Below are 25713 nucleotides of genomic sequence, written 5' to 3' on the forward strand. Positions count from 1 at the left end.
TCAGTGGACACCAGGTGCAACAAGACTTGCAGCACACTCTCCCTGTAGATAAGATGAACTGCAAGGTGATGGAAGGAAGGTAGTTCCACTCTGCTTGGCATGGAGTATGGCATCCCCTGTTCAACTGAACAGCCAGCAAAGGACTGCTAAGAAAGTCACCAGCTTAGAGGAGGGCTGAGGGATGTGTGATGGTTTAGAGACAAAACAAGAATGATTTGCTAACAGCCCACAACTACATGAAAGGGGAACTGCCAACATGATGTAGACAAGTTCTCCTCTGTAGTGCTGGATAGAAAACTGCAATGGAAAAAAGAAGGGGGCAAATTACAGCATGGGAGATTCTGGTTGGAGAAAGAAAACTGCCTTCTGCAGGTGGGTGTGGTAGTTTCAGGACACATCAACAGGCAGATGCAGGATCTCTAACCTAGGAGTCTCAGCACTTGGCTGAACGATGCCAGTCACCCTGTTTTATTGATGGGGACAGCCCTGCTCCAAGCAGGAGACTGTACTAGAAACACCCAGACGTCTGCTCCATTGAAACCACTAAGATTCCAAGACATGCTTAAGTGAAACTTGTCAAGAGCCACTGAAAAATTAATCTAGTGCAATTCCCAAATAACAAGTTATAGGAATTTCCTAGATTATCCCCTTTCATTTCCAAGGATACAGAAAGAAATAAAGAGAGAGAAATGTTTACCACCACACCATTCTGCAACTCTGCCCATAGAAAACATTCCCACTTACCTCCAGCTCACTGTCTTGTGAAGAAGAGGTGTCTGCTTTCCTTTTCCCTCTGTTCTTCCCAGGGATATTTTTTCTCGCCTGTTCATCTGACTCTTTACTTGCTGTCGCCCTCGACAATGACGGACTTGTGGATGCATCTCCTGCAGAAAAGAATTCAAATAGCTCTGATCCCCTGTTTTATTATCCAGCAGCTTCTTTTAATGCTTCTTGATACCATATCAGAAGCTCTTCGTCTGGAATGGAACTACAGAAGTAAGTATTGAGTAATGTCTGTCCATCCTAGATCTCCCAGGTTTGTCAAATGCCTTTTCTGTGTTGAACAATCCCATACGAGACGTGCTGTTTTCACCTCTGCTGACACTACTCACTCCTGTTCCACCATAATACAGCTTTTGACCAACAGTTAAACAATAGCCCATGTACAGACACCTGCAGTGTGTTCATCACACACAAACCCACAGGATGCTAACTGTAAATCAAACATGCTTACCCTACAGCTGCATTGCCATACCCCCATGGATCAATCACAGGAACATACTTGGCCCTGGAGACGAAGATGTGGCCAAGCAGCATGGCCATTACTGAAATATCAATAAACTACAGAGCCTATTCTGCAACTGGTAAGAACTCCTGCCAAAGGGAAAGGACTCTAAAATAAATGAATAAGTGTTTTGATGTACAGAGTACTATGGTCACAATGGGAGATAATCCCTGAATCCTTACTAACAGTTCACTCAGAAGATTCAGCATCCCTGGTGTCTGTCTGACTAGTTGAGAAATAGGATTAGAACTCTGTCAGGACAGCAGAAAGGCACAGAGTGAGCCATGTCTTCATCCAGAGTTAGCAGTCAGATTACCCAGAGCAGTTTCTGACCATGGAGCCAAGACAACCTGAAAGAGTTTGAATTCAGTCTGGGTCTCGAGCATGAAGTAATTCATGAAAATTGAGCAATACTCATGAAAATTCATGTAGGATGGTCAATTCAAGAGTGCTCCTGAACTTAGAAAATGTCAATGAGAATGTTAACAGCTGGACCTGCCCTTGGCCAGTGCCTTGAGATAACAGGTCAGTTGCTTACAGCATTCACAATCAAATGAAAACAAATTCAGGAGGGTAGGTCTCCTGGTGTTCACTCCAAATAGAGGACAAATACTTCTTGAAGACTGGAGGAACCATGCCTCTAGATTTCCAACATCACCGTGTGCTGTTTGCCACCAATTGTCTGGAGAATTCCATACGGTAAACAAAAGAGCAATTTTGAACACTACCACGTTCAAGTCCACTGACACGAATGCTTTGCTCACTGGCAGTCAGCTATCCTTGATTTCCATCTGTCTGAATGAATCTGAGGACTTGGTAGAGATCAGGTACTACTGCTACCCTGTTAAAGATGCAACCATTACCAGAGGAATGTCTCTGCACCGTCCGTGTAGGCACCATGGCATTTGGTTTGTCAGATGGGTACGTAGCTGTTGTTAATGCAGTACTCTCCGCGTTGCTGTCTGCTGGTGTTATGACTCCAAAGCCAGAACTTGGGTAACACGTCTGGTACTGACTCTGGCCAAGGATTGTGTACGTAGGATATTCCTATTAGAGGAAAGGATCAGTTACGATAGGATTCAGACAGCATTATCTACGATGACTTTTATACCAGGTGATGTTTGTCAAAGAGAAACGTCAGCAAGAGCACAATCTAACTTTATGTTATTTCCTTTTGTACACGTAGGAAATCCTCCAAAAGGATTGAGAGATACAACTTCCCAATGCCTACAAGGCAGGTAAGTTCTGCCCACAGAAGGCCAGTAAACACAGGGCCCTTCCTCTGCCTCCAGTTCCCTCAAGTATGGATTTATGTGAATGATGTGACAGTTACAGGGAGTACCGAGTCCACTCTCACTTCTTTGCTTATTTGTGCTTATTGTTTTCATTCTCTTGCCATGGGAAAACAAAGGCATTCAAAAGATGTCCAAACATAACCCTCCCTTAGTTTGGTTCTAATAATTGTTCATTTGCTTCTTCTCCTCTGTCTCTCATGGAGGATCTCAGTGCTGTGCTTAAGGCTCCAACACAAACAGCAGATAAGGAAGCAGCTATGGACAGCTCAAGGAAGTCTGCTGCAAAGGCCACAGGGAACAGCAGCGTGGTCAAAGATGCAGACAAAGTAATCTTGCTGACTTTGAGTTCCACACAGAGCCCTGTAACTTTAATGCTCGTTGCTTTTCATTTAAAGTGGTGCAAATATTTTGCCTTCTTATGTTAGTTTTGAACAATGTGTTAAACAGAAGTGAACAAGATGTTGCACGTAAATATAACAAGGAGGAAATTTTACCTGTGAGATGCTGGCTACTGCTGATGTGGAAATATTGACAACAGTTGAGGATGTAGAGACTGGACTGGCATTGGTAGTTGATGCTGTAAAATTAAGAATTACTGCATATATATACGTTCATGATGAGTATGAGAGACAGGACCAATTTCAGGTATAAAGTAAGTTTTTACAAGGTCTATATGCATGTATTTGTGCTTCTAGCAGACAAAATAAGTGTTGGGCTGTATCTAGAAACCAGCTATATTTCCACTGGGCTTAGAGAGGAGGAGAGTTGGCACACAGGGATCTTTAAAAACGTTTTTCTTCAGTATTTCAGAAACTTTATCCAAAGTTTCTAAATAGAAAACATTTTCTTTCCATGCCTGCTATACATCTGGAGTTCAATTAAAACAGCTTCATACCTTTAATTACAAGTTTTAAGAAGACAAAGATCACACCTTGATATTTAACTATCAGCAATTAGAAATGAATCAGAGTAGACCAGAGATATGAATGTGTTTAAATCAGTTCTGGTAATAGTGAAGTTTCTATTTTCTCTGGAATTAATATCAAAACAACAGGGAAGGAGCAAAAATATTTCAAATAATATATGAAGAATGCTTCTCCCCATGCCCTGTGACATTACATCTAGTTTCTGGAAGAGAGATCCTGAAAGAACTTCTCATGTAAGACAAATTGTTAGAGACATTGAGTTGTTAGTTTAATAGTCTTCATGTCAATGCATTCAGCTCTTCTAAAACAGAGAGAGCAGCCAGAGCACCCTCTGGGAACAAGAGTCATTTAGCAGCCTTTATGGTCTTACAGCTCTAGGGCCATACCATTAAATATTGGTCCACACAGGGTTTCAGGAACCCCAAGGATTAGTGGAAAGAAATACTGAAATCAGTACAAACGAAGCCAGCATGTACTAAATCAAGGGTTACCAAGGAGTACTGTGTTGTGCTAAACCTTCTTTCTCTGCGCACAAACAAAACCAACAGTAGTTAGACACTTAGGAAAAGGCTTGCAGAAATCCACGGTATCACCTACTATACTACCATTACAGGACAAGCCTTCCTGCAAATCACATCCATGCAGAATTCAACCCAAGACTTGAAGAGCTTGGGATCCTGAAGGCTTCAGTCTTTCTGTTCTAAGGAAGCTGCAAAGGGAAAAAGACCCCACCACAAACTCTTAATCAATAGACATTGCATTATGGCAAACACGGGTACTACATGGAGATCATCTCCTGGAAAGAGGAACAGATCTAAAACATGGCTCAAAATGGATGTAAAAAAGAACTATATCTTAAAAGATAAAAGACAAAAGAACTATATCTTAAAAGATACATTAAAATTCAAAGTATGAGAGGAGCAAAAATACAAAGTATGAGAGGAGCAAAAATACAAAGTATGAGAGGAGGTCTTTTCTGCAGAAGCAAAAATGAAGGCAAGTAACGAGGCCTTGGGAATCCCCTGATAGTGTTCAAAAACAGGTGGGAGAAAGTTTTGGAAGGTGAATCATTAGGAAAAGGGGGAAAGGTTGCACTGAACAGTGATAATGGCAATGAAAACACTCAAGTGCAAACAGTAGCTATGCAGCTATCAGAAGCAGCAGTGGATACTCCTCATAAGCAGCTGCTGAAGAGCTGGGGACAGTTTCCAAACTGTATGTGTTACAATGAGAACCTCAAAAAAAATGAGGGCACTTTTGGCACTCCTGCCAAACAGAGTGAAGCTGCCAGGAAGCTGGAGGAGATGAACTGCTAAGAAGCCAGAATCATTCTAAACCTTTTCATCTATAGTGATCTGAGGAGGCTGCTTTGCCAATGAGATGGATCACACAAGGTATCACAAAGAAAGAGCTTCCAAGAGCTGGGACTCTGCTAAAACACAGCCTCCCCACAGTGAACGTTGTGGTTTACCTTATAAACTCTGGTCTCATTCCAAGATTTAGAATTATCCCTTACGTATACAACACGACACATCAGTTCTTTACAAATAGCTCTCACTACCCAAATCACACAATTCATTCTGCTCTGTGGGTCAGCCCCTTTACCTGCAAATGGGCCAAAACCACACCAAGATGTTTGGCATGGATGTGCCAAAAGGACTATTCACAACCATTTCACAACCTCAGTGTTCACAGATCTGCAAACACAAACCTGTGCCTTGAAGCTGCCACGTCTCTTCTCTCTTCTCTTTTTCTCCCCCACTTGCAGGGAAGGGAAATGGTGATTAATGCATTTTGCGTTTCACTTGGCTGCTTTGTTCACATGGGAAGAAGAGGTTAAGGAAGCACGTCACCTCCAGCACTTCACGGAGCCTCTGCCCCTACCATCACAGCCACAGCTTGTCCAGCTGCTACCAAAAAACACATTCTTAGCCACTAAGTGCACCTGAGGTATCACCAGGGTTTAAATATTATGTAAGTCCAGTCCACAGTTAGTCTGCAGACTAAACCATGCTGGTCATGCACTGTCAAACGTTTCTGCTGGGCCAGCAGCACCATATAACAGTGCATCACCCTACTGCCTTGTTTGGAGAAAAACAATTTTGAGCCTACCAACAAAACAACATGTAAAAAGTTACTCTCCTCCTGTTTAGAAGCGTTTTTTCAAGAGCCCCCTCTTCTCCATGCTGAACACCCCCAGCTTCCTCAGCCTTTATCCATAGCAGAATAGCTCCTGCCATGTGAGCATCCTTATGGTCTCCTTTGGACCCTCTCCAACAGATCCACATCTTTCTCATGCAGGAGGCCCCAGATCTGGATGCAGTATTCCAGCCAGATGGGGTCCCATGAGGACAGAGCAGGGGGTACAATCCCCCCCTGCCCACTGCCATCCCTCTGCTGATGCAGCCCAGGGTACAGTTGGCCTTCTGGGCTGCAAGTGCAGACTGCTGCTCAAGTCTTTCTCCACAGGGCTGCTCTTACTGAGCTCTTCTCCCAGTCCATACGTATATCTGGGACTGCCCAGACCCAAGTGCAGCACCTTGCACCTGGCCTTGTTGAACCTCATTAGGTTTACAATGGCTCACCTTTCAAGCTTGCTCAGGTTCCTTTGAATGACATCCCTTTCTTCCTTCTTATCAACTGCATCACTCAACTTGGTGTCACCTGTTGTATTTCTAATCTTAAACTGTAACTTTGAAAAGTAAATTAAGAATAAACATTACTCTTGGGCTATCTACTGTTGCAGTGAGTCAAGGCTGAGAAGTACCACAGCATTATATGTCTTTTCTATTTGCAAAATCCATGCTAAAACCTCTTCATTACTTAACTACTCCCCTCTGCATTGGCACCACATCTGGATGCGACATTCAATTTGGGGCCTCAAGCAGATGACAAATGTTGATAAACTTGAGCAGGTCTGGCACAGAGCCACCAAAACGGTCAGGGAGCTGAAGCACACACCCTGCAAGGGAAGGCTGTACAGCAGAATCAAGCTTGAAAGCCCCTAATGAAGTCAAGTAAATGGAACCAAATTCATACTGTATTAATTAAGATCTATGTTGGGGGAACCTTTAAACCTAGAAGATCTTGTTAGGTTCAGTTGCAGGCTGGCTACAGAATTATTCCTTGCATTATATGGCTTCTCCTATACACATTCCTTAGTTCCTGCACTTGATGTTACCATGCTGTTATGCTTCATTGTTGACCAAAACTTTCCTGAATAGATCATTAATTGACCACAGTTCATTAAGCTCCTTCATAGCCAGAACAGTGTTATATGGAAAAGTAATAACATCATCTTCTCTGGGGGGGATAAAGAGAAGTAACAAGCCTCTTTACTTCTGGGAAACCATCCTCAGGCAAGGCTGCTCGTGCTGCAGAGATGGTTTCAGTGGGGTCTGATATCAACCTGCCATATCAAAAAGGAAGTTATCAAGAAGAAAGTCAGGTTCTTTATGCAGGTGTACAGCAGGAGAAGAAGAGAAATGGTCACAACATGAAGGGAGAGATGCTCTGACCTGACAAAGGTAAACATTTCACCATCATGACAGTCACTGGAGGAGATTTCATCGCCATCTGTTGGAGGTTTGTGAAACCTAAATGGAGAAAGCCCTGAGCAACCTACTCTGAATCCAGTGCCAGCTGTTCCTTGAGCAGGAGGATGAACCAAAGATCCCTGAAGTCTTAGAATCACACATGTAAAACCACGAAGAACTCTCAAACTGCTTCCTAAACATCATAGAGATGAATTTTCATAATTCATTACCCATGCACAAGTGGCAAAAATTCAAGTCTGAAAGAAAAACCTACTTGCACATATTTGCCACAAGCAACAAAATATGATTATTCAGCCCAATAGCCTATCTACATATAAAAACTGCTTTGGAAGCTGGTGAAATTCAGCACATGGCTTCTTAGATATGACACTGCTGGCACTGGGAGTATCTGTAGGCCAGTTCTGTAATTACAAATTCATTTCCTAGCAGATCTAACACGCTGGAGGCCTCACGCAGCAACACAAGCAATGTGTGAGGGTATAAGCTGTGTGTGTGTATGTATTGTACATGAGCCCTCTGCTTTCAGACATAACAACAACAAAATCCAGTCTCAGTCAGTGTATTTACTGACTTCAAGCTAAAATCTACCAACAAAGAACTGCAAGAACATTCCCAGTAAACACATGCAAAAGAACACAACATTTAGCCTCCTTTCCCCATCCCATTTGCTCTTCACCCTGTGAAGTCCATCAGCATGGCACCAACAAGCCAGCCTGGTGCATACAGAGGTACACAGCAAATACAAAACCAAACACAAACACACGCACAAATAGAAAAGAGACAAAGCATAAAGAAGCATGCACAAACCAAGAGCAAACGTGCAAGCCTCTCTATTTGTGGTACTCAATTAGGTGGAGAGAGATGCAGATAAAAACCATGCCAAGTTACCTTCAATGGAATAAGAATAATGTGCTGGGCTGGGCTGGCTTGTGGTTAACCCTGTAGTGCAGGTAAGAACACTGTGCTGACTTGTAGATGGAGTCTGAATTAAACCACTTTCAGGTTTCATACCTGGCCACAGTGCACCTGAATCGGATAAATCGGACCAGTTATAAATAAACATGCTGGGACCAAACAGCACACTGCTACCTCAGAGTAAGGTTTTGGCTCGTCACAAAAACAAGGAACAAATCATACATGAAAATGCTTAATTTCTGCAATAAAAAGTCCTGGATGCCAGGCAGCACATGGATTAGGGCTGCTGTCAAAACTTGCTGAAAAAAGAACATTAAAAACACCAACAAGACCAACTTCCAATGCTTTCAAATAAAAAAATCCATTAGTGTAACAGTAAGGCTCACTGCCACGTGGGTAGGAAGGCATTGCTGATCCCCAACTGGGGTTGGAATTTTCCGAGTTCAACACTTGTACCCCATCATTAAGTTTGGGGTCAAATACTTAAAAACAAGCTGAAAGTCAGTCCTTTTCATAGACTGAACACAAGGAAAAATAGAGCTCAAAGGAAAAAAAGACTGGAAATTATCCCCTAGAGTTGCTGTTATTCTAGAATCATTCATGCCCATCGGTACCAATACTGGCCAAAGGACACGCAGCAGTGTGATTTTTAATCCCTATGCACGTGGCACACGCAGGCAGTGTGGTTTCAGTTCAGGTGCTGCATTAAGGTCCATTCTGCTGCGCTGGCAGCAGTGACAACAGTGTCTGACCTCAGGAACTCACCAAGGCCTGATTCTTCAGGGCTCCTCAGGTTTGTTTTCTTTTTAAACTGTTTCTGAACTCAAAACTCTTTTTTTTTGTTTGTTTGTTTCTTGCAATTATAAGTCTTGGAGTCTGAAAGCTGACTGCTAAAGATTCAAGATGCTGCAGCTTTTCCCAGACAAAGATCTGCTTATGGGAAGCAGGAAAAACTTCCCTTGGAATTAGATATTCCATCTTCTGAAGTGGGTAGAAGAGAGTTACATTCAGTCTTTTAACAGCAGACTGACAGAAGGGTGGTCAGGACCACCATTTAATTGCATTTATGACTCCAGTTATCAGCTCAGAGTACGTAACACAGCCAGCAGTTAAAGTTGCTGCAATCTCCACTGCAAGAAATCTAACCAGCTGGGGTTAATCTATACCTAGTTGAAGGCACTTCTTTCTGGCCTGCAGTAAAAAAGCAAGAATTAGTTGGGAAGATCTACTCAGAAACAAGAAGGAATGCACAAAGCAGAGGGAGAAAGGCCATCTGGAGCTAGACACATTGTTCAGGGCTAGCAGAATGATGACCTTCCATCTCAAAATCCATTCAGCCTCATGAAGGTGTGTAAAAAAAACTGGCAGCCACGAGTCATATAAAGTCATTTATCTGTATGGTCTTTCAGGGTTTTGATTCCTGTTCATTACGGTTTCAAACCTTGAAAGCCACAGTAATTAGCAAATAATAGTGGAAGAATGATTTAAGGAAGATTGCAGATATACTGTAGAAACTGCAGGGCAAATACATGGGAAACAGATCTCCTAAAAGAGAGCAGGTGTGGTATTTTTAAGTAGCTTTTAGAGAGGACAGTAACCAGCATTTCCTTACAGTGCAAGATCGGTGGGAAAGCAGCAGAGAACACCAAAATCAGACAGTCACAGAGCATACCAACATGCCTACCACTGTGATGGTGAAACACAAACAACATCTGAACGCTGCAGGACGCTTATCACACAAGGGGTGTAAAGCCAGATCAGATAAACACGTCAGAGGTGCCCACAGGGTTGGCTGGATGCAGGTGCAGCAGCCAACTCAGGCATCTTCCAGACCCAGCCTTCCACAACTGCCTTGGTCAGTGATCACCCCGGCCCTGGTGATGTGTGTCCTTTCCTGCTGTTCTGCAGCAGCACAGCTTCAAGGATGACACAGGATAAGGGAGCACAAAACACCCCCACACCAGATGGCAGCACTGCAGTTGAGGCAAAGGGATGTCATAGGGCACATTTATGGAGACAGAAAGGCCCCACACAGTGGATCACCACTTGTATGTTCTCCTTGAGTCCATGTAAACCACTGTATCTACAGTGCTTCTAACACAGCTTGAAGCCACAAGACTTATATATCATCACTCTTATTTTAATATTGATTTTCACGTTATGTTCGGCACATAACAGGGCATTAAATGCCAAAAAAATTATTATAGCACAAGGAAAATTGGCAGATACACACACTAGATTATATATATGTATATATATATATAAAAGAAAGAATATATATTGATATTTATATACCTAGGCCATCTCTTCTCTGAAAGCAGCACCCTGAACTGAGTGTTTGACAGCTGGCTTGAATTTCACATATAAAATACTTCTTCTTTGCTCCTAATCCATGATGTCTTCTTTTTGGCATAGAATTAAACCCACAATAAGAAGAGATGCAAATGTTGGATCTGCTAGTAAAATATCTAATCCAACTAGTCGATCTAGTCAAGTTCTCACATACCCAAAGAAATACTGTGAGTAGAAACAAAATTAGACTGCCCTTAGCACTGCACATGGTTGGTCCTGGATCATCCACCTGGATTTGTCCATCTTCCCAGTATGATGACATTCATACTACTCCAGTATGATGGAAATGTGACTTCTAACATTTCCATAACACTTAAATTTAGACTAAAAATTCAGCTACTTAGTAATACTCCACAAAATCCTTATCAAGACATTTCAGTAAGTGAATTGATTGCATTTCAGAAGAACTTTAATGGACAAGAGTTGCTATGGAATCAATAGAAAAGGCTTATCTCTTGCCTAGGTCTCCTGAAGATACTCTGAAGCAACAGTAGAAATTGACAGTTAAGCACCTAATTACAGGAAAAAAAAGTAATCAAAAAAATGACAGTAACCACAGCTACCACCACCAAAACATCACAAACATCACCACGCAGCACTGCCGAATGCCTATGAACCTTCAAAGTGGGCTCAGTGCACTGCCCACAGCAAACCAATAAGCACCAACCCAGGGAAAGAAATGAAACCACAAGCCAATGTTTGGATGCACTAAAAAGACTGAAAGTGGAATGCAGGTATCAGGGATGAAACGTGCTTTCCAATGTCTGTTATGGGCAGCCAACACTACCATGGCACAAAAAAGACAAGGAGCAAGATAGCAGACCAACTGCCCTAGCTACCCTACAAGTGACACCCTGCAAAGCTCCTTCCTTATGGCATTCAGGCTGTTAGAATTAATACAGCACAAATTTGATTTGATACTGTGCGAGTAAAGCCTTGTGGTCAAATCATTCTATTCCTAAGGATGCTCTCAAGCACAAATAGAAAAACCTCCTTTCTGATAACACATGGGAGGAAAAATAAGAAAGAAAAGGAGGAAAAAAGGTGAGTACTTCAGCTTTATACACTGACCATTCTTGAAAAGGTAGAAATTTCTGCCAAACCACATATCACTTATATCTAATAAGAATGAGCCCAGTTGCATCTGTTTTTCCATACCATCTTTAAAAATAACACGACAAATTAATTCCTTTGTAATACATATACATATATATGATTCGGCTTAGGACAGAAAGGCATTTAGTTCTTCAGCTAAGGAAAACTTATACCCTAAGAATTTAGCACTGTAGTGGCTCTGTTAATTCACCTAGGCAGCACGACCACAAAAATCCCCACGACAAACATTTCATGGCTACGTCACAGCTGACAGCACTTTTTCCCTGTGTTACCTGCATAGAAGGGTGACATTCTCTCCTCTCTCACAACAGAGCCAGGCACTGAGGAGCAAAACTACCTCTGCTACCACACATACAAAGGAACAGCTCAAACCTTGTCATCAAGCTTCAGATGTTCAGTTACAACAGGACTCTTACCCGGCAAGCTTTCAGCACGCTGCACGGCTACATTCAAATTACTGTCCAGGAAAGCAGTTTTGTTAAAAAAACAACAAAAAACAAAAAAGGTCTTACAAGATGAAGTTTCATCTAGAGATGACTCACATGAAACCACAGCTATTGCCCTTTACACACATCTTCCCATCGCTTCATGCTGATCTACAATTTAAGCTAAGTGTGTGCTCTCCTCTATGTGCTTCTCTCCAATACACCTAATCTTAATATTTGCTTTCTAATGAGATGTAAGAAAATAACTGCAAGCACTGAGAAATCTTTGCAAATGTATTTCTTACCAAAAGGAGGTAGTCCATAGGTTTGGGTGGTCTGAGGGTAGATGGTGTAGGGCTGAGATTGCTGTAGTGCTTGGTACTGAGTCTGACCAGGGTAAGGGCTCATTGTTTCCGATACAGGTACAGAAAGGATATGTGCATATGGCCTGATTGAAAAGGAAGAAAAGTTACAAACCAACCAACATAACTTTTCACATAAGCAGTTTTCGGCCTCCAAGCCAGAGGACACATTATTAAATTACTTTAGAAAGAAGAGACAATCCCCAATTACTGTGACTGTAAGGGCAGGGGGAGCAGGGCAGAAGGAACCCTATGTTCCAACAGGCATGAGCAGTTAGTTTCACCTATGGTGCCTTACAGCAGCAAATCCTAAAGCTAACAGAATACAGCAGCATCAAAACTAATGGAACAAACAGGCTATAAAAAAGCAAACACGGGAGATTTAGACCTCCTGTACCACACAATGAGAAAACATTTTATGATGCTGAAATATGGTAACATCTTACACTCCTCTTATATGCTTGTTTCTCTCTCAAATACTATTCAACAAGATCACCATATTGTTAATTAATTGAAGAGATCTGTTTATCCTTGGGATCATAAGACAATGGCCATTGAAGCCAAAGGATGACTTCTGCTAGGCTCAGCATGCACAGCAGTGAGTGCCTGCTGCCTAGCCTAGCATATAGGGGAGTTTGGTCAGAGTAATTAAAGAAATACATAATGATATTAAAAGATGACTTCAGAAAGAAGCTACTGAATTTAGTAACAGTTGTTCAACTTACTTTGCAGAATACATCTGTGAGGTATAATCATTTGATGACCTTGGGATATAGTCAGTGCATGTCATAACTGGAAAAAAAAATAGTTTATGTAATTACACAGGAGATTTCTAAAACCAACAACTAAATTCACTTAACTACCTGAACACTCACACGACTTTCACCAACACAAGAAGGTCGTTTAGTACCTTGGATATCTGTTTTGAAGTAAATTCTCAAAACCCACAGCATTAAAACACATTAAAAACGTTCTTGCCAATTCACTGCATATAATGCGGTGCTTCCATTTTTCTTTTTGAATAAATCCACAGCAATCACACTCTAGAACCGGTAAGAGACGGTCACTCAGGCTGCACAACCCGAGTTCAAACTCATCTCAGATACCCTTATGAGACAGGTCCCACTTATAGCACTGGGGTGCTTGAGCTGGTATATCTTTAACCCAGCAGCCATTGTAATATCCTGAATTCAGATGAGCAGACCTGATAAATGATGAGCTGTCCATCAGACCAGGAAAGTGAGGTTATGCTGGACCTCCAGCACAGAACCTGGCACCATACAGCCCCTTATGGCATACCACTCCATAAGGTGCAGTGATCTCCAAGCTAAGCAATATGTCTGTCAGTTTGCTTACCATCACACACACAGGCACTAATGCTTTGTAAGCCCCACAGCAAACCTTCACCTTACAACTGACAGCATGGACAGTATTACAAAGAGGGGATGAAGTTTGCACTTGATGAATTACAAAAGTAATGAGATCAGTGGCAGAAATGAGGAGAACAGACACACTGGGAGCTGAAGGATTCTGAAAGATACTTACTCTCAGTTGACATGGGAAGGTTTGAACCAAGGCTTGAAGATTCAGGTTTCTGATCGCTGACTTCTGTGCTGCTCACATGAGTGCTAGAATAAACAAACTGTAATATTAGTGCTTTGAAACTCTGCATTAACATCCTTTGATATCTTCAGCCTTTTGCACTGAGAAAAACTGACTCTTACCAAAGTGTGCAGAGCTAGTTTTTGTTATCTCACACAGAGAACCTAAGAGAGAGATCTGCATCTCTGATTAGACATAAAACTGCCATCAGCTTCAGCACGTTAACTCAGCAACTCATCTCTCCACATGAAGCTGCAGCCCAGCAGACCCAGCAGCTTGGCACTGCCATCTGCAGTGTGAAACACAAATTTCTTTCCTCCCACCTGGACACAGCCTCCTGCTCCTCTGCAGCACCTCAGACACCCACCAGGCTCTTCCATGAAAGTTTAATTTGCTGAACGAGCAGAAAAAATTGTGGGGCTGCTTATGCTTCATCCACCCACCTTCAACTGCCCTGATGGCTTTGAGGTGAAACCCTGGGGCAAGCAGGACAGCGCTGGGCAGGGTGAGGCGATGGAAGAGCAGAGCAGTGAGTGCTGTGGATTTGCTCTCCTATGTGTGTTGTTTTCCTTCCTATGGCTGGGGAGAAGGAATTAAGTTTGCTCAAAACACATTAACTGGCATTTCTCCCCTCTGAAAACATTCATAACCAGACTGAAAATCTTTTTGCAATGCTAGTAGCCTTTGAGTTCTGCAATTAAAAACCCCACATTCCAGTGAAGATTCGGAGCATTCATCTACTGCTGTTCTGGGGGGAAAAAAGTCCTGTGATTCTGTGAGACAGTTAACCTGTGGCTGTCAAATTGCATGCAGCTTGCAAGTAGGTTGAGAGCTGTACAGCTACTTCTAGTTATCACTTACTATGGAAAATGTGACAATAGATACAATTTCTGGTTATACTATATCAGCCCTTGTTTCTTCTTGCATTCTCACTGTTGCTCCTCAACATACACACACCTGTGCTTTAGTACAAATTCATCCCAAGTGCTCTTATCTTCCATCACTTACCACCTAGGAGAGCAGAGGCACTCCTAGGCTGGGCTCCTCTCACCTTATGCTGGCTGGAAGTGCAGCTTCCAGCAGATTCTAACATTTAGGTGGTGAATTTCACACTGTTTGCTCACTGCTTCTTGTCAAAGCATTCCCTTCATTATTATTTTTTTAATAATAATCTAACTACTAATATAACTCAGGTTTAATACCAAAGGGTTGCTTAATTTATTTTTCTTACAGCCAACACAAAACTGGGTTATATTTGTCCCATCTCTCTGACAAATACAGCAATATGCATGCTGCTAAAATGGAAGCTTATAATAATATAAGAGCACCAGTAATTGCTTCACACTAAAATAAAATTCAAAGTGACATACCTCAAGCTTTGCTCTCGGGATTCCTGCATCTTGGCTTTCTTCACCTGCAAGGACAGAAATGTTCAGAGGCACAACTAAAAAGAGCTGTCCTTGGCAGAATCAGCACACACTGACCTCCAGCAGGACATCACCAGTGGTTACTTTAGTTTGCATTAGTGTTGAAAAGAAAGCCTTGCATTGAACTGTACAGCTAACTAACAAGTTTTCATTAGAAAAAGAAGTTTCAAAGGGGAAAGGAAGGAAAGGGAAAAGGGTGGAAGACACAGCTTCTGCCTCAGGTCAGATCACCTCCACTCAGACTGATATTCATAGACCAATTTCTGAGTGGAAAGCACAACCCCCAACCAACCAGATGATGAGTTGCTGAAGCAAACACAACCAAAGCAATGGTAGCATTACTGCCTGTAGCAATGTTATGAAGAAAGGACTGTACACCAGTCAGGAATGTGGAGTTTAACCACCATCCCCGTGGCAATTTGAGTTGAGAAAAACCTTCAGCCCAAACACCTGACAGCCATTTTTCCTCTGTCTTTTCAGCAGCACTGCAGCCCTTCCCACCTCAGGGTTCTCCCCATCATTCACATTTACTGCCCAATATGAGAACTCCTTCCAAACAGATCAGCTCTGTGGGTGTCTGCAATGCACATAACACAAGTTCATCAGCCCTTGCAAAAAGACTTTTGTCACTTCCTGTCTTCCAGGATTAAATAAAATATCATAAGAATCAACTACATGTGTCCACAATGCATTCAACAAATAAGAGATTACTACAAGAAATCACTTGTAAAAGCCAAATAATAGCACTTCTTAAACTATTTTTGTCATGGAAAATGTCACTTTTGGTCACTTCTCTCTAAACTTTCCTTCACTTTTTTACTTCCCAAGTTTATATTTGGTTTCCAGCACTGAGTCTCACACAGACTTTTCCACTTTAAATTGAGATCTGAAAGGGGAAAAAGCATCTAAAAATAGGGACAAAAGTCTTGCCTGTTTAGCATCCCTGGCAGCAGAATGCACACTAAATGGAGGGAGTAAAACACATTTAACTCCAAGTGTGACGACTTCCCTACAGGCTCCAGATTCAGTCACCAACAGTTTGCAATGACCATTATTAGGAAAAGAAAAATCATTTGAGAAAGAAAACAAGTTTGTGCAGTATCAGTTCTGGGTGATAAAGCTGAAAAGATGATATCACATCATACAGCTTTGATCAGTATAGTCTCAAATTCTGCCTCAGAATGACTGAGCAGCAAAAGGTACCTAAATGAAATTAGATAGAAAACCTTCAGCAAACAATTAAAGAGTCTGCTTACAGGTAATGCTCTCATGTGCCAAAAACAAGCCGTGCTCCATCTCCTATGCCCTGAATAATAAAGGTTAATAAAGGTAATTTTGGCTAAGTAATGCTGTAATAACAGATATTTCCTTTCTTATTTTAGTTTAAATCCTGCAGACATCTAGACTTCCAATTCTGTTTCTGCTGATTAGCCTTGTGTTTTATGCACACACACTCATAATGATTTGCACGTTGTGTCAGAAAGCATAACTTAAATAATTTAACCTCATCGGTATTTTTAATGTGGCAGAATCACAGATATCTAGGAAGTCTGGACAGCAATTCCTATCTTAAGATACACCTACCTACATCAGTGCCCTGTTCAATTAAGGGTTGTAAATAATGCTCTCCAGCAATAGAGATGATGGCATGCTTAGGGTTGTGGAACCTTTTCAAGATCTTAGGCACAAGAATAACTAAAACTTATTTATAAGGTAACAGGCAGCATGCAGATTCTGTCATTAAAACAGTGATTTTTAATTTCTTCTAGGATTATAAATGGTCTGGTTTTCTCAGCAAAACAGATAATTACTAGGCATAATTTTACATAGAAGCACTACAGAGTTTAGGCACACATTCCTTTTATTACTGCTTTAATAAAGGACAGCCTTACTGCCCATTATTAAATACAATAACTGCATGCTGAGTTCGTGAGATCACTGATTAGTTTTACATGCCCACCTTGAGTATTATTTAAATGTACTTACTGGTTGCTCGGGTAAATCTTGTGGCTCTTCCATGGGTATTACTATTTTAATGCTTGAATGATTCAAATCGTGTCCTCCTCGGCAGTCTTCAAAGCCTGTCAAAAAAAGGTGTTCATAGCTTTATGTACTTTTGGGGGGACTTATCATTTAGGCTATCAGAGAATGGTAATTGTTATATATTCCACCCACAAGCTTTCTAAACTCGTGTTGCCATCTCGCAAGTAAGAGACAAAATTCATATACGGAAAGATTTCATAAACAAGGGATTTAGCTTTAAGCTTCAACTTACAGACATTTTTCATCACGTGGCACATTTCTACATCATTTGCTTGTACCATACTGACCACAGAAGCTAACGTGTCAATCAGACACGTGCACCATGATTTTAAAGACACTTTAAATGATCGAGTCTGGTCTACTAGGTCAGTAAACAGAGTGATTCAATCTAACCTGTTTTAATTTAGAACATTTATATAACAAACACACACACACACACAAAATCAGGACAAGAGCGTACGTGAATTTACATACAGCACTGCTTACTGTCAAGTTCACAAAGAAAGTTTATTATTCCAACTGCAGCCCTCAAAAAAGAGGTGTTTGATGAGCACCAAAAAGTTAACAGACAGTAACCCAGTCACATATTTAGCACAGAGTTCCTATATACTGCACCAAAAAGTTGCCATAGACCAGCATTCATTGACCATTGACCATATATTTTGACTTGGTCTTCTGGGATCCCCTCTTCCCAGAGCCCACTCAGCAAAGCTGGCCCCTACGTTGGCACCATTACAACTTTCACCCTCAGTTTTAACTGTTAACCATAGAGATAATACAGAAAACCCAAGACAGAAAAGAAGCTGCGTCATTCAAAGGTTATAACTACAGGTGTGGGATACAAATGCCAATAGCAGCGATGTTTGAATTTGCTATCACATCAGTCTGGTCCTGCTCCTTTGTCCTTTGATTTTACAGTTTCATTGCATACTTTCTTATTGAACTCCAAAACTGAACTGATCAGTATGGAAAAAACATCACTGTCACACTGCCTTCTAGAGAATCTATAGCTCCAGAAACAGCAGGTAGGGCAGAAAATGTCTCAGTGTTCTCACAGAGAAGCAAGCAGAACAACCAGAAGAAGCATCGTGCATTTCTGGGTGACAGGGATGTGCTTAAGCAGCACAGCTGGACTTGTGAGGAGTGACAGGGCTGTTCTTTAGCAAAGGTTTCCTAAGCCACAGTTTCAGCTGGAGCTGCTGAGGAAGGAAAAGCTCCTGCTTCTCCCTTACCTCCAGCAACCCAATCTTGCTTGCATGATACCCTTCCTTTGTGCTGGGCACAGCAGCCATATGGCTGTGATGCAGGCTGGATTTGATCTTGTGCTATGGAGAAAAACAATAAAACAGAAAAAAAACACATAGAAAAGAGCCACCAAAACACAGCACTTCTGCTAAGATCCTTCCACTGGGCTCAGCTCCAGCCTCACACAGACCCATTTTTAGGGGAGCCAAAGGAGAGGAAAAAAGGCAAGAGCATGCAAGTGAGAGCACAGGATGTCCTTTTCCATTGACAGCCACTGTAATATTATGGCTTCATTTACTCTTCCCCTTATTTTTCACATTGCCAAAACTGGGGATGCACACTCAGCTGTGGCACATGTTTGACTCAGTGGCCTTTCAGCCCAGACTGCCCACCCTGCCTGTGTGCAGAGAGCTGCTGTGCCCTGAGCTCATCCACCACTGACTCCACAAGGACACGGGGGGCAGAGACGGGGGAACCGCACTCCATGCTTCATGGCTCACACTGCAGGCAGGCAGGGCACAGCTGCTGCCAGCTACAGCTGCACATGGGAGGAGGCTGCAGTGAGCACTGCTCTGTGCTGTTTCCATGCAGCATCCCCAGCAGCCTGCTATGGGCACAGCACTGCAGCGCTGAGCGCTGCCAACCTCCTCTGAGCCTCCAAGCTGGGTGCAGTGCTTGGGTTTCCAAAAAGCAACCCCAGCACCTTGCATCCATTCAGCTTGAACCTGGTGGATCATCTGACTTGGCAAACAGCTGATCAGTAAAAGTTCAAGGCCAACAGCTGTTTTTCGGTATTGTTTTTTGTGTTTTTTTTTCATCATCTCAAAACTTCAGCATTAGATTTTTAACCTACATAAAGCTCAAGGCAGCTGTGCTTTATTTAGATAAGCTTACCGCACAGCTTCTATTATTAAACATTTTTAAACCATAGGCAACCGCAGCAGAAGAGATACCAAAGCAGATCTGCAATAGCTTTGGTACTGCACTCAGCCCATCCTGTGGCAGTTGTACGTAAGTGGAGGTGACCACGTCATCACTATATACAGAACATCAACTGCCATCAGCCCTCCTCCCCTTCCCACGCAAAACCACAGCTTCCCAACTGCTCACTAACCTCAGAAAAGAAGAAATTGGAGACCAACAGTTTTGGGAGAGCTGGGTTTGGTCACTTTTCCTGTCTACATTTTGATTATACTTTTTGGGAGGGGGAGGTCTAGGAAGTTCATAGAATCATAGAATGGCCTGGGTTGAAAAGGACCTCAATGCTCATCTTGTTCCAACCCCCCTGCTGTGTGCAGGGTCACCAACCAGCAGCCCAGGCTGCCCAGAGCCACATCCAGCCTGGCCTTGAATGCCTGCAGGGATGGGGCATCCACAGCCTCCTTGGGCAACCTGTTCCAGTGCGTCACCACCCTCTGGGTGAAGAACTTCCAAACTAAACCTCCCCTGTCTCAGTTTAAATCCATTCCCCCTTGTCCTGTCACTGTCCACCCTCATAAACAGCCATTCCCCTCCTGTTTATACACCCCTTCCAAATACTGGAAGGCCACAGTGAGGTGTGATGGTCAGAACACTTCCATGGTGGACTGAGCTTATGAATGAAAAGGCTTTGACAAACCACAACCAAGTGTGCCACAAGCTATTCTGTGTTAGCAATGTGAAAGAAACAACATGAAAAAAAGAAGAAGTCAAAACTTAGGCTCCAAAAAGCTGAAAACACACAATTCTTTCCTATATGGAATGTTTTTCATTATTTACCTGTAATATCTGAATTAAACAACAGTTTTCAATTTAAAATGGACTTGCTGAACAGCCAAGCCAGCTAAACCCCAACTTGCCCAGCACACCACTGCTGTGCAATAGCCAGGAGAGGCGTTTTGCACGTCAGGTCATTTTGCATGCTCAGTTTATTGAAACACATTACATAAATCTCAAAACAAGGCATTAAAGCATAGGTGTGGATTAGAGAATTACACAGACTAGTTGTCTGCCTTCTGCTCTGCATAACATCACAGCACTAACTCCCTGCTGAAAGCCCAGGTATGGTTTCTTGCAATAAATCCTATTTTTAAAATCCCCAAATGCAAAGCATATATTGATCAAACTCTTTCAATGCTGATATTTTAGATATATTTCCAAAAGCTACCAGCTATTAGCATCGGGCTGGACTGCTATTTAATTTTGTTCATTACAAGCCCATCTGCTTTGGCTTCAGATAAAATAACAGTTCTTCTCTCAAGCTGCAAATAATTAAAGGCAAGGATAATGTGATAAAACCAATGAGCTGTAATTATACTGATTAGGAAGAAAAAAAAGCTGCTTGAATATGGTTTTGTTTTACTTCAAAATAGCCACTGCTTCCTTCAGGAAAAAAAAACTAAGCCGACCTAATGAAATTAAAACTATTTAATAGAATCTGAAACAAAATGCTTTGTTGGGATATGCTTAATAATGGGATCTATGTTATTTCCATTTCTCATTTACTCAAGGGCCAGAAGTTTACCATAAAGAGAAGTGGATCTAGGAATTAAGCAACAGAAGAAGAGTCTAAGCTTCTCATTTTTTCCAATGGAACGCGCCTCTGCACACAACTTCCTTGTTCTACGGCAATATTTCTTCACTATTTTCTCCCTCCTCATATCCCCTCATACCCAACTATGACACTATTTCATCAGTCAAGCTGTCAGAACACTTTTAACTTGACATCCCAAATAGCCAAACTTGCATTCTGCCTGCACGAGGACAGCAAACCCAGCTCTCTTCCTAAGAGCTCCCATAAGAATTGGAAGAACAGGCACTCATCACAGCTTGTGCAGAATCTCCTGTTTTGTTCTTGATTACAAGATGACATGAATAACAGCACCGTCCTGGCTGCTGGGTTGGGTGGTACATTGAGATGGCACCTTCGGAACAGTCAGGAATGGAATCGTGTGCTTTGTTTGCCCTTCCTTCAGTCAAGAAGATAAAAATGCTTTTTAACACTGTGCCATCACAACAACACAAACCAAGTGAATGAGTAAACAGATGCCTTTCCCCATAAAACGGTTTGTCAGGTAAGTCTGAGCACAAATTCAACACAATGGAAAGAGGCTGAGAAGGAAAGGTGTGTAACACAGCACTACAGTGTCATGGAAGGACAGACAGCCATGAGCAGCTGGCTCTCCTCCTCCACTAAGAAACAAAGCATTTGCTTTCACAAGTAGAGCAACCAGCAGCACCATGAATTCACAAGTCAATTTACACACCATATAATTGCTCGGGTTGGAAAAGACCTTCAAGATCATCAAGTCCAACCTCAGTCTAACCATACTACCCTAACTCTAACAACCCACTGTTAAATCACATCCCTGAGCACCACAAGCAGAGGGTAACACCACACCCAGACGATGACACACTAAGGCAAGCATTCAGTGTTAGACAGCCAGGAAAACACAGATGCAGTAAGAGGGAAAAGGAAGTGGGATTTCTAACTCCAAAACGTGAGAGCCCCAACTCTACTGAGTAATGCTGCCAGCATCCATCTCCTCAGGCAGCAGTCTTTGCTCTCCAGAAATAAAACTGCCCCCAGATTCCATCTGTAAGGCAGTTTACAACACGTCAAGCTTTGGTTTGTTAAATCCACTGTTAAGTACAGTTCTCCAGTGCCACACAGCAGCCTGCTGATCTCCTATCTCTAACAGCTCAGCAGATCTCATGGCAAAGATTTCTGCCTGGCTGTTCTTTGCTTTTCCTCCATCCCCACACACACACACCCACACCCCACGGGGTTGCCCAAATATTGTGACAAACACCAGAGAACAAACCTTTGCTGTGAGATCTGCTGGGTTGTTTGCTGCTCTCTACGCTCGATCTCTCTCTCCGTCTTTATTAACTGGGGAAGACTCGGAATAAAAACCTGCAAAAGTTACAGGGAAGGCAGATTATGCATCTCATCTATAAGGGTACACGTGGCCACGACAAGCATGTAAACACAGATCTGGAGGACTTGAGGTTCATGGTTTGATCAAATGTTCACAATCTTAAAGCGACGGGGGGTGCACAGTGTGGTATATAAAAATAGAGGAATTCAATGCTGTAACACAAAGATGTATTTAGCCTAAGCACTGCTCACTTCACCAGCAGGAACTTTCATGTTGCTCTTCTCAAATCCCTGTAGCATCACCAATTTTAAGGCTGTCTGCAGCTCTGTTCAATTTGATTTTGAAACCCAACAGGGACATTTTTAAATGGGGAAACACACTGTGTTGGGGATTTTTTTTCTCCACAAAAAGAAAACTTGGAAATAACGGCTTCATCTTTGAGCAAAACAGCTCCCACTGAGCCCAGAAAATGGGCAATGATTTCTTCTAGATGGATCTAACAGCTCAACGAACCATCATGCACCACCTTTAACATACAAAGCACAGCACCATGAATTATACACACATAAGGAAAGTAACAAAGCCAATAACTCCCCTTTACATAAGAATTCAACTCATACCACAACTGGGAGATTTCACTAACACAGGCACCACCACACACTGCCAGGAAACCAAGCTACACTTCTCTTAGAGAGAAACTTTCAGCTGTCACCATAATTAGGTTTAAAAGGTGGCACTGCAGTAAATGGACATATTTCTCTTGTTATTTTGCAAGAGAGGCAGCCATGGTATTTATCACCTGCAATCAGTCCTGGGGACATCTGTAACTATTTGTGTCTTAGCAACAACAGTTGCTGAAGTAACCTGCTCAAAAAAATATATCTATATAAAATCATTAAGGAAAGAATGAAGTACTGGATATTTGAGATTTTTTACTCTGGAAAAAAAGTTTAAATGCCTGTTTTTGATGCTCAGCAACTGTCACTATTTGTAACTAAGCATATTCATTATACCACTCCCTCCCGTGGCATCGGTGCTGTTGGCAGCCCCCCTACATCCTCCAGGTGCCACGCTGCCTGCAGACATGGCTGTGGGATCCCTGTGCACAAAGGACTGCAGAGGGGACATCCCTGCCTTGTCCTCTATCTCCAACAATGACATGTTTCCCATGAAGCACAGGATGGTTGGGTTGGAGGTGATCTCACAGCCCATCCAGCCCTTACCTTAGCTGTGGGCTGGGTGTCCCCCACCTGATCAGGCAGCCCAGGGCCCACCCATGGCCTCGGGCACCTCCAGGGATGGGGCACCCACATCTCTGTGTTAGCTGCTGACCACAGTCCACAGTCTGACCTATCTGGACTTCTTGGCTTCCTTCAGGCCAAATAAGTGTAAGTATTCTTCATTTCCTGGCTTAAAAAATATCTTTTTTTTTCTTCATATCTAAAAATGCCAACAAAGCAGCAGGCTTGGCATGGCAGAGAGAAAGAATGTGTTCAGTGGAAAAAGAAGAACATGTCTGTGTCTGCAAAGTTCTCCAGAGTATGGGGAAGGTAACAAAGAAAATAATGATTTCTTATTACCTTTGAGCCCATTTACCACCTACAAAGGTGAACTCCTCTCCTTGAGCCCCAAAAGTTCTGGATAGGAAACAAAGGTTTAACATGCAGAAAAACCAAAGCAATGGTCTCTGAAATGTCAAGAACGTTTCTAGTGCTATTGAACAAAATTATTGCAAATGAGAGCAGACTTCTATGCAAAACTTTAAAACCTCAAATTCAACAGAACTGTTTTCTGTGACAGCATTTTCCCCAACTCATACGTGAGCACAATTATGTCTTTACCAGGAAAGAAGTGCGGGGAAACTTCTTCTTGTAAGCCTATGGTTAAACATATTTCAGAATGCTGCCACTCAGTTCTGAAAAGAGCTGACACTCAGTTTCCTCTGTTCTGAAAAGTAATTCATTACCTGCTTTTCCAAATGATAACGGCACTGAATATGCAGCATTCTTTGTTCATCTCAAATCAGTTATAATTAAGGAGGAATTTCTTATGCTTTCCCAAATATAGAATGGCAACTAGAATCATCACGGAAAAGAAATTAGCAAAACGACTCTGTAAAATCTTCAAAATAGATTTACATAATAATATATAATAATTACAGAAAACCATCACCCAAGGCTTAAAACTGCCACGCACTTTATGTTATGTTCCAGCTGACTCTCAGACAAATAGGACTATCAGCATTTAAACACAGACAACACAACAGAGGAATTCCTTGGGATGGGAGAACAGCTTTCTAGATAGGGCTAAACTACAGGGCAGAGCATCTTCTGCAGAGCTAAAGTACTTTTTAATTGCCTCTAAAATTGGATGACCCACATTCTTAATTCCAGAGTTTATCTAAGAGATGAAAAAAGAGCCCAGTATGATTCCACAGCTGAGGAGCAGCTTGCTTTGCTGCCCTTTAACAAATTAAAAACCTCTGGACAAATTAGGATGAAAGGGGGGAAAAAAAGGAATAAATTAAAGACAAGACAAAGCAAGGAAAAGCTGACAAATGCCTCCTTCAACTTAGAACAAATCAGTGTGTGCTGCTGGTCATGGTTCAGGTGGCCAAAACAAGCTGCTGCTGGAGGCAGCAATGCTTGGAGGTGCTCTGCTTGTAAGCACTGCTGGCTGGGAGATCATACAGAAAATATCAAATCCTCACCATTCCCTTTAGGCACTCAGAAATTTCTCCTGCACCTCCATCCTGACAGGTCCTGGTACATCTGCAGGGCAGAAGTTTAAAATGTTCCTATTTCTGATAAATAAGAATGGTGGCATTGTGTTAATCATGTCCATCCTCATATAACAACTGCTGTATGTCTTGAATCTTGATGCATAACGTGACTCACACAGAAACACACCACTTTCAGGTTCTTCATTCACTTAACAAACCACAACAGTATTGTACCCATATGTAACCATCCTTCAGTACATGAAAGCTAGGACAGAGTACATTTAATTTGCTGGAGAGATATTCCAACACATTAACACAAAACACGGAAACCCTTTTAATAAAGGTTATGATGTTATCAATTCAAAACCCACCCAAACACCTCAACTTTTTACCAGGCAAAGTTCTGAGAAGCTGTAAATCCTTCAGAAGTCAGTAATGACTTGGGAATTATTACAAAGCCGCACACATCTGTGATAGGGAAGTAACAGTTTTGCAATCCAATCCGCCCCATAAACCAACAACACACAGTTACCAAGGTGCCACAACTGCCACTGACGTTGCATGGAAGGGTTGAGATACAG

The 25713-nt window shown here is 42.2% G+C and overlaps 1 protein-coding gene across 7 annotated transcripts in view; it reads right to left on the reverse strand.

Moving 5' to 3' along the window:
• EYA3 (EYA transcriptional coactivator and phosphatase 3) overlaps positions 1 to 25713 on the reverse strand; it is a 35981-nt gene that overhangs the window by 7619 nt on the left and 2649 nt on the right. For 2 of the 7 annotated variants that reach the window (XM_015883499.2, XM_015883501.2), the window contains exons 2-11: positions 22354 to 22445; positions 17249 to 17343; positions 15206 to 15249; positions 13779 to 13861; positions 12959 to 13025; positions 12177 to 12319; positions 7952 to 8089; positions 3075 to 3157; positions 2149 to 2332; positions 745 to 884 (exon numbers count right to left, since the gene is read on the reverse strand). In XM_015883499.2, coding sequence (XP_015738985.1) covers positions 745 to 884; positions 2149 to 2332; positions 3075 to 3157; positions 7952 to 8089; positions 12177 to 12319; positions 12959 to 13025; positions 13779 to 13861; positions 15206 to 15249; positions 17249 to 17281 — 915 coding nt within the window. In that variant the 5' untranslated portion in view covers positions 17282 to 17343; positions 22354 to 22445. Of the gene's footprint in view, positions 1 to 744; positions 885 to 2148; positions 2333 to 3074; positions 3158 to 7951; positions 8090 to 12176; positions 12320 to 12958; positions 13026 to 13778; positions 13862 to 15205; positions 15250 to 17248; positions 17344 to 22353; positions 22446 to 25120; positions 25182 to 25713 lie in introns of those variants that run through there. The other 5 variants (XM_032448967.1, XM_015883498.2, XM_015883503.2 and 2 more) reach the window with 5 other exon arrangements.

The sequence above is a fragment of the Coturnix japonica genome, chromosome 23 (genome assembly GCF_001577835.2).
Source record: "Coturnix japonica isolate 7356 chromosome 23, Coturnix japonica 2.1, whole genome shotgun sequence".
Classification (NCBI taxonomy): Eukaryota; Metazoa; Chordata; class Aves; order Galliformes; family Phasianidae; genus Coturnix; species Coturnix japonica.